This window comes from Xyrauchen texanus, chromosome 23 (assembly GCF_025860055.1).
Source record: "Xyrauchen texanus isolate HMW12.3.18 chromosome 23, RBS_HiC_50CHRs, whole genome shotgun sequence".
Taxonomy (NCBI): domain Eukaryota; kingdom Metazoa; phylum Chordata; class Actinopteri; order Cypriniformes; family Catostomidae; genus Xyrauchen; species Xyrauchen texanus.
This window is the reverse complement of record NC_068298.1, coordinates 43,076,144-43,086,710: the sequence shown is the minus strand read 5'-3', so window position 1 is coordinate 43,086,710 and position 10,567 is coordinate 43,076,144. Positions and strand designations below refer to the sequence as shown.

The 10,567-nt window shown below is 46.7% G+C and overlaps 1 protein-coding gene across 1 annotated transcript in view; it reads left to right on the top strand.

The window, feature by feature from the left end:
- Window positions 1-282: 282 nt before the first annotated feature.
- Window positions 283-10,567, top strand: part of LOC127617073 (RING finger protein 148) — a 38,261-nt gene continuing 27,976 nt past the window's right edge. Inside the window, exon 1 of the mRNA XM_052088951.1 lies at window positions 283-710. Coding sequence (XP_051944911.1) covers window positions 302-710 — 409 coding nt within the window. The 5' untranslated portion in view covers window positions 283-301. The remainder of the gene's footprint in view (window positions 711-10,567) is intronic.

The following is a 10,567-nucleotide window of genomic DNA, read 5'->3' as shown; positions in this document are numbered from 1 at the left end:
CTTTTCATGTATTTCATACTAGATATAAAGTGTGCTAAAAAAAAAATGAACAATATGATTTTTTTGTCACACCTCAGAATGAGGAAGCTATTCATATGAACATAAAGAGTTTTTGCCATCTCAAGTCTTTCATTTAAAAGGCATCGGTTTCCTGGAGAGAAAAGCTCAAAGCCCAACCCTTTAAACGAACATTATATTAACCAACGTCCAAAGTCCACGGCGATAAGGACAGCTCACCTGACGTAAAACCATCTTGGATTACCACCCAAAGGCATCTGGTACTGTTCACGGGCACAGAGTAATGGCAAGAATGAGCAGTAGTTCCTGTGTGTGGCTGCCTGTGTTGGTCCTGCAGTGCTGCTTCCAGCTCAGTGCTTCTCTCAGCTACTTGAGTGCTTATGTGAAGCTCAGATACTCGGACAGATGGACAAATGAAACAGTGGCCAGTATCTGTGAGTGTGGTGTGTTTGGAGCACACTCGCTCCAGAAATCTGCTTCTGGGGGGATTGTGCTTCCTAATGCAGATCCACTGGCATGTTCCATGAATATCACATTCACTGCCTCTCACGAGCCATGGATCGCCCTCATCAAAAAAGGGAATTGTTCTTATTCACAGAAGATCCTGGCTGCCTGGCGAAACGGAGCCTCCGCTGTGGTTATTTACAACATAGATGGGACGGGCAATGATACTAACATTATGTCTCATCCAGGTATGACATCTTCCTGTCTAATTGATTGTCTAGTTGTCCAGTTGATTTTAATGCTATTACCAATTCTTTAAAAGATCAAACTGACAAAAATGTCACAGATATTTAAGATGTTTTTGTATTTTTTGTATAAATTTATTTACTCATTATAACATGTAACGCTTAATATATTTCATAATATTTCATTGTAGGCATAGGCCTGACATATTAGATACTTTTGTAATGTTGATTTGATTTTGTTGTTCAGATTTACAATTATCAATCATTCATTCAGTTGAATTATTTGTCATCAATGGGTGACACACAGTGTGTTTTTACATTGGTTTGACAGAAATATGCCAAACCAATGTAATGTATGCCATATGCCAAAAAATGTCCCCTGAAAAAAAATAATTCTGACCCTGACTAGCATTACAGATTATTATGGCCAAATGTCATTAAACATGTCACGGTCATATTTCAGCTCAATATCAAAACAAAGTAATAAGAAATGATTCTGTGAACGTGAATCATTGGTGAAATGTTCTTTATACAAAAACTATAAATCAATATTTTGAACATTAATTTTATTGATGAACTTGAACCTCAGGGTTAAAGGCCATTTAAGAAGAATTACAGTAAGTGTTCCAAGAAACGCATCACTGTGTTTTCCTGGTCCTTCCATTCAGTCGCAGATCTGTGCTGTAATTGACAACTAAATTCAACTCAATCATAAACACAATCATAAATCAACAATACATTGCTCTAAATATATCAGATATTTGCATGTTTCAGAATAGTTCACGTCATGCGATCTGATCCGTTCTGTTTCAACAAGCCACAAAACACAGTTGATTCAGTTTTGTATAAGCATTCAGTATGTGCACAAACACATTGTCAGGTCAGCAGTTATCAGCAGTTATGAAAGGTGTTTGGGTGAAGTTCACATTGTTTTATTGTTTTATTTGCTGTGTAAAGATATGGCACTGTAAAATTTGATGTGAGTTGCTTGTTATGAGATCGTTGTTATGAGCTTAGATTACAGGTTTAGAAGGAATTCAAGCCAAATTCCAGATCATTCCACACATTCTACCTACCATAACAGAAAAATGCCGGAGTTCTGTAATGTGTTTTACTAACCTGGTGCGATGAGGAGGAGGGTGTGGCCAAGCCGTGATGAATCAGATGATCAGCGGGAGAGCGAGATAAGGGGCAGGTGCCGCTCGAGAGAGAGAGACGCACACGGCCGTGTGGTGTTTTTTTTGTGTTATGGTTCATATTTCTTTAAGTTTTGCATTAAAACTTTGTTCATTGTTCAGCCGGTACCCGCCTCCTCTTTGATCATCCGTTAACTTTTACACCTGGTATACTAGAGCTTCATTTTTAGTTGACAATCATCTGATAGCAAAAGATATATGCAACATATTTTTACTCCAAATGCATGGATGGGTACCTGCTAATGGTTTTGAAGCAACCTGTCATACAGTTTCCTAATAGAGAAGAAGGCTTCAGTATAAGGCAAGCCGTATTAGACATGTTTAACTGTGTATTACATACAGTAAAAAATTTATATATTTAAAGGGGCCATATTAATTATGAAATATTTTAACTTCAAACAATTGATGAATTTACAAATTCACCAAACCCTTGCATAAATACTGAAGGCAAAGAGTTCAGGCAGTGCTGCTATATCTTTTCTAATTTGTTTGAATGATGGGGTGCATTCCATTCAGAAGAGATTGTCCCTACATCCTATTACCTTCAAAGACTTGAATAACAGTGAAGGTGTCACTTTGGCAGTCGATAGGCTGAACAGAATATTTGAAATATCTACTAAATTGTCTAACCGAAAAACCACAAACAAAAAAACTAATACACTAATACTTCTTTTTGACAACTAATGCAAACACCTTTGAAAAGAAGTAAAGATTTGATCAAATCAGAAACACAGAGACGCTGACATGTAAGCAATCATCAACACTACCATGAAAAACTCAAACAATATAGGAATACTATCAGGAATAAAGAGGAACAAAACATACCAAATCAGTTAAGGGAAATTGAACAATTATACCACTTTTGAGAACACTGGAATGCACTAAACAAATCTAAACATGAAGATCTAGCCATCCAGAAAGAAGATGTGTGGATTAACCACTTCTCCAACCTCTTTAGTAATGTTAGGTTAACCCTAACCCTAACCCATATATAATAAACTTTGTGCTCTAGAATCAACTATCAAAGATTACCAAAACCCTTTAGATTCTCTAATTGCATTAGCTGAACTTTCTGATAAAATACTAACCCTTAAATCCCAAAAAGCATGTGGTATTGATGGCATTCTAAATTAATTGTTAAGTACACAGACCACAAATTCAAACTGCCCATTCTCAAAATTTTTAATATCATACTTAGTACAGGTGTATTTCCCAACATCTGGAACCTGGGCCTCATAACCCCTATTCATAAAAGTGGAGACAAATTTGACCCTATTAACCACTGCAGAATATGTGTAAACAGCAACCTAGGTAAACTATTCTGCAAAATCATAAACAACAGACTCTCACTGACAGAAATGTCCTGAGCAAATGCCAAATTGGCTTCCAACCTAAATATCGCACATCAGACCATATTTACACTCTACATACTCCAATTGACAAGCTAATCAACCAAAACAAAAATAAAATCTTCTCATACTTTGTTGACTTCAACAGCTTTTGACTCAATTTGGCAAGAGGAGCTTTTGCTTCAGTTGATCCAGAGTGGCATCGGAGGAAAAACATACGACATCATCAAATCAGTGTAAATTAACAAAAACATTGCTGTTAGAATTGGCAACAAACACACAGATTTTCTCCCTCAGAGTCATGGAGTGAGACAGGGCTGTAGTCTGAGCCCTGCGCTCTTCAATATATACATAAATGAACTGGCGACAGCTCTAGAACAGTCTCCAGCACCCGGTCTTACTCTAGTAGACACTGAAGTCAAATGCCTCCTGTTTGCAGATGATCTACTGCTGCTTTTGCCCACAAAAGAGGGTCAACAGCATCATCTAGACCTACTGCACAATTTCTGCCAAACAGTTAACCCCAAAAAGACAAAAATAATGATATTCCGAAAAATACCCAGTCACCAAAAGCTAATAACTTCAAATTAGACAGCATGACCTTAGAACACACTCAGAACTACACATACCTTGAAATTAACATCAGCAACACAGGAAACTTCAACAAGGCTGTGAACGACCTGCGAGCTAAGGCACAAATAACTTTTTACACTATTAAGAAAAATGTCAAAATTCACATGCAAATCAGAATCTGGCAAAAAAGAATTAAATTGGTTATTGAACCCATTGCACTCTATAGATGTGAAGTCTGGGGCCCACTCACAAACCAAGAGTTCACCAAATGGGACAAACACCCAATAATTCTGCAAAAATATACCCAATAAAATATGTAACAAGTACAAAGAAAAACACCCAATAATGCATGCAGAGCAGAATTAGGACTGTACCCATTAATAATTCAAATGTAAAAAAGAGCCATTAAATTCCATGCCCACCTAAAAAAATTGTGATACACAAACCGTTCACCACAAAGCCCTAAGATACAAATAACTGACCTCAGAGAGAGACCCCCTTAGCCAGATGGTCTTAGAGCTGACTTTACAATCTGAAACATAACCAGCTAAATGCCAGAACAAAACCACATTGAGACCAAATCAAACTGTTAAAACACAAAAAGAAAAATATCTAAAACATTGGACAGAAGCAACATTTTAACAAACTACATTTGAATGCTGCTGTATCTGTCCGTAAACAGGGTATATAAACTGGCAGAATACCTGAGCACAGTCATCGACTCTAAACTAAGAAAAGTCCTGACCATGTATAGACTCAGTGAACATAACCTTGCCATAGAGACGGCTGTGCCCCCACTGCACACAAAATGAAGTGTAAACAGAACTGCACTTTTTAACAACATGCCCCAGTTATGCACAAATTAGGAAAAAAAATTCCACATTTCACAACCCATCATAAAGACTTTAATTGGATACATCACAAGGAAATACTTGTGTATTTAAGTTATATAAGAATAATAGCCTTGGCGTTGCTGTGTCCGGTGTGCGCTCTACGCATCTACTTGGATCGCACGCAAAGCTTTAGAAGCTCCGAGCAGCTCTTTGTCTGCTTCGCTGGACAGTGGAAGGGAAGCGCTGTTTCCAAACAGAGGATTGCTCACTGGGTTGTCGATGCCATCACTATGGCATACCACGCACAGCACGTGCCGCCCTCTGCTGGCCTACGAGCCCATTTTACCAGGGGTGTTGCGGCTTCTTGGGCATTGTCCCACGGCGCCTCTCTAGTAGACATCTGTAGAGCTGCGGGCTGGGCAACACATAATACCTTTGCAAGGTTTTATAACCTCAGGGCCAGTTTCATCCCGTGTGCTATCAGGTGACACAAACAGGTAACTTCGGGTCAGCTGGCCGGGTGTATCGCTTGCACATAGCGCCTTTCCCCTCCCTTGAGGCGAAGACGTGCACTCTTTTCCTAGTTACATTCACAAGAAGTGTGAACCCTGGATGTTCTTCCTCTCTAGACTAGTGGCCAACAAGTCTTTGGAAAGGCTCGCCACCGCCCCAGTACGGGCGTCACCCAGGCCCCCGTACTGAGGTAAGTGCTCCACATGTGCTGGTTGTCTCACTAGACAACCCTGTGTGATGTATATTCCGCAAGATGGTTTTCCCACCAGTAAACCGCGTCTTCCTTGGGCAGAGGGCCCTCTGTCCTTGGTCACCATGTTTGTAGTAACTCCTCCCCCACTCGGGTAGGATCTACCACGGCACCGCTCCGCACAATGTGCTTCCGCTCTTACCCAGTAAGACCGTGTGTTGTATTCCACGTGAAAATTACCCCCCCCGGGCGGGTGTGGTCTCTGTGGTGTCCTCCTGTGGTGTCCTCCTCTTTGGAGGGACACCCCCAGCTTGGACCATATATTTGGCCCCCAGCAGAAAGATTTCGTTCCTTTTTGGGGAGATCAATAGAGAGAAGGAGAAGAAGTCCTTATACTTCTGAGCAGTTAGCCATTCCCCAAGGTGTAGGGGACCGCTTCATGCCTGCCAGTGGGTTGGGAGTAGTTATGCGACGGCTTGCTGCACTGGCTACCAGGCACACAGAGGTCTGCCCGTCTCGCACCACCAGTCTACATAATTCGGTTCAGCTCTTATGGCGTTTTCCATTGGGACCCCTAGCGTCAACTTATCGACGCAATGTCGAGTGAGTGACAGATAGGGAACGTCTCGGTTACTGATGTAACCTCCGTTCCCTGATGGAGGGAACGAGACGTTGTGTCCCTCCTGCCACAACACTGAACCAACCGCTGAAATGGCTGGGTCTTTGGCTCGGCTCCTCAGTGCAATACCTGATGTGCACTTGCAGCATCACTCCTTTTATACCTGTATGTCCAGGGGAGTGGCATGCAAATTCCACACGCCAATTTTAAATGGCCTTTTCTCAAGATCAGAGATGTCTGGGCTCCCAAGAAGAGACCCCTAGTGTCAACTCATCGACACAACATCTCATTCCCTCCATCAGGGAACGGAGGTTCCCCTTCTGTCGCTCTCTCCACGTTGTGTCAGAGAAGCGGCACTAGGGGTCTCTCTTGAGCGCCGATATACACCTCTGATCTATGAAAAAAGGCCAATGAGAAGTTGGCAGCCGGTATTTGCATATCCCGCCCCCAGACATACAAAACCCCGGCAGCGTTGCGATCTCTGCTTTCTCTTGTAGTGAGAGAGAGCCATTTCAGCCACCCCCTGCGCCTCGCCTCCTTCCTATGGGATTGAGGCAGGCGCTGCGGGCGATGAAAGACGATCTGGGGAGAATAACGGGACGCTTTCGCCGGGTAAACCCCCTCGAAACCTCCCGCCTCCCCGGCACGCTTGCCTGATTCCCCTCAAGCTCGCTGCATCAGAGAGCGTAGCAGCAGCGTCGAATGCGGATAACTTGCCTGGGCCGCCACCTACGGGTCTCCTCCCAGTCTGAGCCTGACGCACGGAGGTCCGCTATGCTTCCCCAGGCTTAATTGGTTCCACGGGCAAGTGCACCGCTCACAGCCGCGACCCCCGGTTCCTTCCCGGACGTGCATGACGAGCTGAGCAAGCCAGCTTCCTCGCTCCTCCGCTCTCGCTACCCTCGGTGGTAGAACGGTCCCAGACCGCTCCCCCCTGCACGCCATGGCCCCCTCCTGCAAGTCCACCGGGCCAAGGCACTCCAAAATCTGCACTTGGGTAGTCCTGTTCTTGACGTGCTCCAGGAACTGCACTCAAACAGGCGATGACCACCCCGTGATCCAGAAACGCAACACATGGACAGGACCTGGTCGCAGTACAGGAGGCAGACAAAGCACGCTTTCTCAAAACGCCCCCGTCTCCCAGCTCTGTCCATTCGGCGACACCACTTGACGACTCCGCCCAGCAGTCCTCAGTGGTGAAGAAACAGACGGAGGCTATTTCACACATCTTGCCCTGCCGCAAACCTGCCGCCAGGGGCCATGCCCTGTCTGCTCACCGAGGGCATCCTCCTGCAGCTTTCAAGAAAGAAAGAAAGTGGTGCTCCGCTTCAACTAATGAATAGAGTGGGCCCAGCTCTCAGCCCCAGCGTCGAGCTCCCCTCAGAAGTTGGACGCCCCTCGTCTCACGGACCCTCTCGAGAACCCGGAAGGCTCCCAGGCGCTCCTGAGATGACTGACCCAGAGACCGAGATGGTAGCTCCGGAGCTGGTAAGACCACTCCGTTCCCTGAGAATTTTTGGTTAAATTCGTTACATTCTATAGAGCTATTTCCTTTTTGTCTCTGGGTCACCTGGCCCGCAAATGCCGTTCTCAAAGGCACTCTGCTTTCAGGCCTCAACAGTCCTGGTTTCCTGGACGCGGTGTCCCCGCCTTTAGCCCCATTACTGTTCCCCAGCCGGCCGGTTCAGACGAGCTCAGAGGACGCCAACACCAGACCTCCTCCTCAGTCACGAACCCGCCCCCTGCCAGGTGCATGGAGCAAGGTAAGTGCTGTGAGACTATTCTCAGCACCAGAGCCTCGGGCCGCTTCACTGCCTCCCGACGCCGCATTACCTGTTCCGCACCGCTGCGAAGTCCCGCGGGGTACGTCCAAAATACTCGTCCCCTTGGTGCCCCTAGCATGGAGTTTAAAGGCGTGGCTTTCACTGCCCAGCCCTGGACCTGCGAGTTTTCAATCGGACCCTGTCCAAACTCCCGTTCAAAATGCTCACCCAGAAACAAATTCTATCTGGCGTCCGGCTGTAGCGTGGCCACATAAGGGGATGTTTTATATATAAGGTTTATGACATTAAACTAATTATGTTTGTCATTATTGCCTATAAGTTATATTGCTTTCCCCTGTTATCTGTCATTCCCTCAGCTGTTGTGTATTGATCCCGATCTCTGTTCACGCGAGAACTTCGCGTGGTTTCGTGTCACGTTCTTTCCTGCCACGTAAACAGGAAGTATCGTTGACTTTCTATTTAAGGAACCGGTATGCCGGTTTTGAGGGGGCGCTTTTACGAGAACTCTCATTCACAAAACCTTTTCATTCATACTGTGGATTATATATTGATGACTGACCTGGAAGCGCGAGGGCGCCGTTCCTCAAGGAATAGATTCGTTTGGCTCGCAGCCTGGATTACTTTTTATCAGAGGACATTGGTCAGTCATCATTCATCACTTGATCGTGCTCACGGACTATCATAAATTCCCGGTGAGGTTGATCCAATCACTTTCAATAACTCTGTGCACTCTGGATTTCACTTTCACACACACACACACCTTGTCTGTTATTATTGTAAATATTATTTATGTTGTAAATACACTTGGTTGATTGTTTAATCGTCAGTGTTGAGAGATATATTTGTTTTTCTACTCCATAGTCTATTGAAACGGGACCATTGTTCCCATTATATTTTGTGATACTCAACTTTGATATTGTGGAGTGTTACACGGCATCTAGATTGGTTCGCAGCGGTAGACCTGAAGGACGCGTACTTCCACGTCTCAATTCGCCATTGACATTGACCCCTTCTACGGTTCGCGTTCAACGGCCAGGCATATCAGTACAAAGTCCTCCCCTTCGGCCTGTCTCTGTCCCCTCACGTCTTCACGAAAGTCACAGAGGCAGCTCTTGCGACTGGCTCATCCTGGCCCCCTCGCGAGAGTTACTATGCATGCACAGAGACCAGGTGCTCAGGTCAACTGGGAAAAGAGCAAGCTCACCCCGGTTCAGAGCATATCTTTTCTCGGTTTGGAGTTAGACTCAGTCTCAATGACAGCACGTCTCTCCAACAAGCGTGCTCAGTCAATCCTGAAATGCCTCGCTTCCTTCAAGCCAGGTACCGTGGTCCCTCTAAAACGATTACAACAGCTCCTGGGGCATATGGCATCCTCCGTGGCGGCCGTGCCGCTGGGGTTGATGCATATGAGACCACTTCTGCACTGGCTCAAGACTCGAGTCCCGAGACGAGCATGGCGCTGCGGCACGCACAATGTGTAAGTTACCACCGCCTGCCGCCAAACCCTGGACATACCTCTGCTTTTTACGGGCAGGGGTACCCTTGCAGCAGGTGTCCCGACAAGTTCTGGTCACAACCGACGCCTCCAAATTGGGTTGGCACATCAACCGCTGCGTTGGCACATCAACTACCTAGAGCTGCTGAATGTTTTCTTTGCCCTGAGGAAGTTTCTCCCATTAATTCGAGACAAACATGCCCTAGTCAGGTCAGACAGCACCACAGTGGGCGCCTACATAAATTGCCAAGGCGGAGTACGCTCCCACCATATGTCACAGCTCGTCCGTCGTCTACTCCTTTGGGGCCAGCAGCGACTCAAGTCACTGCACGCCACTCACATCCCCGGCAACCTCAATGTGATAGCGGACGTGCTGTCAAGACAAAGCTTGCCCGGCAGAGAGTGGAGGCTCCACCCCCAGTCGGTCCAGCTGATCTGGGACCGGTTCGGCAAGGCCCAGGTAGACCTGTTTGCCTCCCACAAAACCTCCCACTGCCCGCTCTGGTATGCCCGGACAGAGGCTTCCCTCGGGACAGATGCTCTGGCACACAGCTGGCCTGCGGGGCTGCGCAAGTACGCATTTTCCCCAGTGAGACTTCTTGCACAGGTGCTGTGCAAGGTCAGGGAGGACGAAGAGCAAGTCATTCTGGTGGCCCCCTACTGGCCCACCCGGTCTTGGTTCTCGGACCTCACGCTCCTCACGACAGCCCCTCCCTGGCGAATTCCCCTGAGGAAGGGCCTTCTTTCTCAGGGACGGGGCACGCTCTGGCACCCGCACCCAGACCTCTGGAACCTCCATGTCTGGCCCCTGGACGGGATGCAGAAGATCTAGCCGGCCTACCACCGACCATCTTAGATACTATCAACCAAGCCAGAGCCCCCTCGACCAGGCATCTTTACGCCCTACAGTGGCGTCTGTTCGCAAACTGGTGTTCTTCCCGGGCTGAAGACCCACAGAAGTGCGCGGTTATGTCAGTGCTTGTGTTTCTACAGGAGAGGCTGGCGAGGAGGCTGTCCCCCTCCACCCTCAAGGTGTATGTCGCTGCCATCGCGGCTCACCACGACACGATAGACGACAAGTCTCTTGGTAGGCACGACTTAATTGTCAGGTTCCTAAAAGGTGCCCGGAGGCTAACTCCCTCCCGGCCTAACCTGTTCCCCTCCTGGGATCTCTCGAACGTCCTCACGGTTCTTCAGAGACCCCCCTTTGAGCCGCTAGATTCAACTGGACTCAGGGCCCTCTCTCTCAAGACCGCCCTGCTGATCGCGCTCACCTCCATCAAGAGGGTCGGGGACCTGCAAGTGTTC